At 48.4% G+C, this 962-nt stretch overlaps 1 protein-coding gene across 1 annotated transcript; it reads right to left on the bottom strand.

The window, feature by feature from the left end:
* Nucleotides 1-221: 221 nt before the first annotated feature.
* LOC108355630 (coiled-coil domain-containing protein 1-like) lies at nucleotides 222-840 on the bottom strand (the record flags this gene model as incomplete). Its single annotated transcript, XM_017606781.1, has 1 exon — nucleotides 222-840. A coding segment is annotated over exon 1 (619 nt), but the record flags the coding sequence as incomplete, so codon positions are not given.
* Between the last annotated feature and the right edge of the window lie 122 nt (nucleotides 841-962).

Genomic DNA, 962 nt, shown 5'->3' with positions numbered 1-962 from the left:
CTCCTCCTCCTCCTCCTCCTCTTCGTCACAGCCGTCGCCAGCTCCACTTTCCACCTGAACCTCTTCCTCTGCTCCAACGTTGTTTGCCTCCGTTTGAGCTGCTGCTGCTGTAGGCGGCCTCTTCTCGGCGGTCTTTTTGGTGTCAACAGCAGCAGTTTTTGGTGAGCCATTCAGGAGCCGGTTAGCGCTCTGAATGATGGAGCGAATTTGGGTGTACATGCTGTCTGGCGCCTCGTTGTCTGAGTTGAGGTCCAGTACAAGGGCGTTTTCGCTTTCGGCATCGCTGACATTTGCCTCGTTGTCGCTTTGTGAAGCTGCTTCTGTTGCTGCTGCTGCTGCTTCTTCCTCATCGTCGTCGTGTTCATGATGATCACTGGCATCAGCTGAAAAGGCATCGTTTTCAGCGTCTTCCTCGTCGCCAGCAGTGTTTTCCATTTCATCATCAGCACCTTCATCATCATCATCAGCATCATCACCTTCATCATCATCATTGGCTTCTCTGAAAAGGTCCGGCGGATTTTCGTTCACCCAAGGCTCAAACAAATCTTCGATATTTTCGCTATCTGAATGCATGCTCTCAAAGCCGAATTGTGCAATACTTTCCACTATCTGCCTGTCTTCATCTGCTTCTCCGAAAATGTCCGGCGGATTTTCGTTTACATAGGGTTCAAACAAGTCCTCCTCCTCCTCCTCCTCTTCATTATCATCAACGTTATTTGAAGGGTCAGAATCCTTTGATAGAGACTGCTCACTCTGGTCCTCTTGTGCTGCCTCGGGGATATGTTCGTTTGGGTGATCATTGTCAGCAGCAGTGTTGCTATTGCTGACAATTGCATCCATTTCCTTACTGACGTTGTCGTTTGGGCTGTTCTCACTTTCAATATGTTGTACACTTGTACTGGGGGATGTTTGGAAAACCAGATCCAGTTTGCTGTCATCAGAACTTATATCTTCAAAATTGG

This window comes from Rhagoletis zephyria, unplaced genomic scaffold, assembly GCF_001687245.7.
Source record: "Rhagoletis zephyria isolate East Lansing unplaced genomic scaffold, Rhagoletis_zephyria_1.1 Rzeph_scaffold_47926, whole genome shotgun sequence".
In the NCBI taxonomy this organism is placed as follows: domain Eukaryota; kingdom Metazoa; phylum Arthropoda; class Insecta; order Diptera; family Tephritidae; genus Rhagoletis; species Rhagoletis zephyria.
Note: the sequence above shows the minus strand (reverse complement) of the source record. Positions and strands in the feature narration are given on the sequence as shown.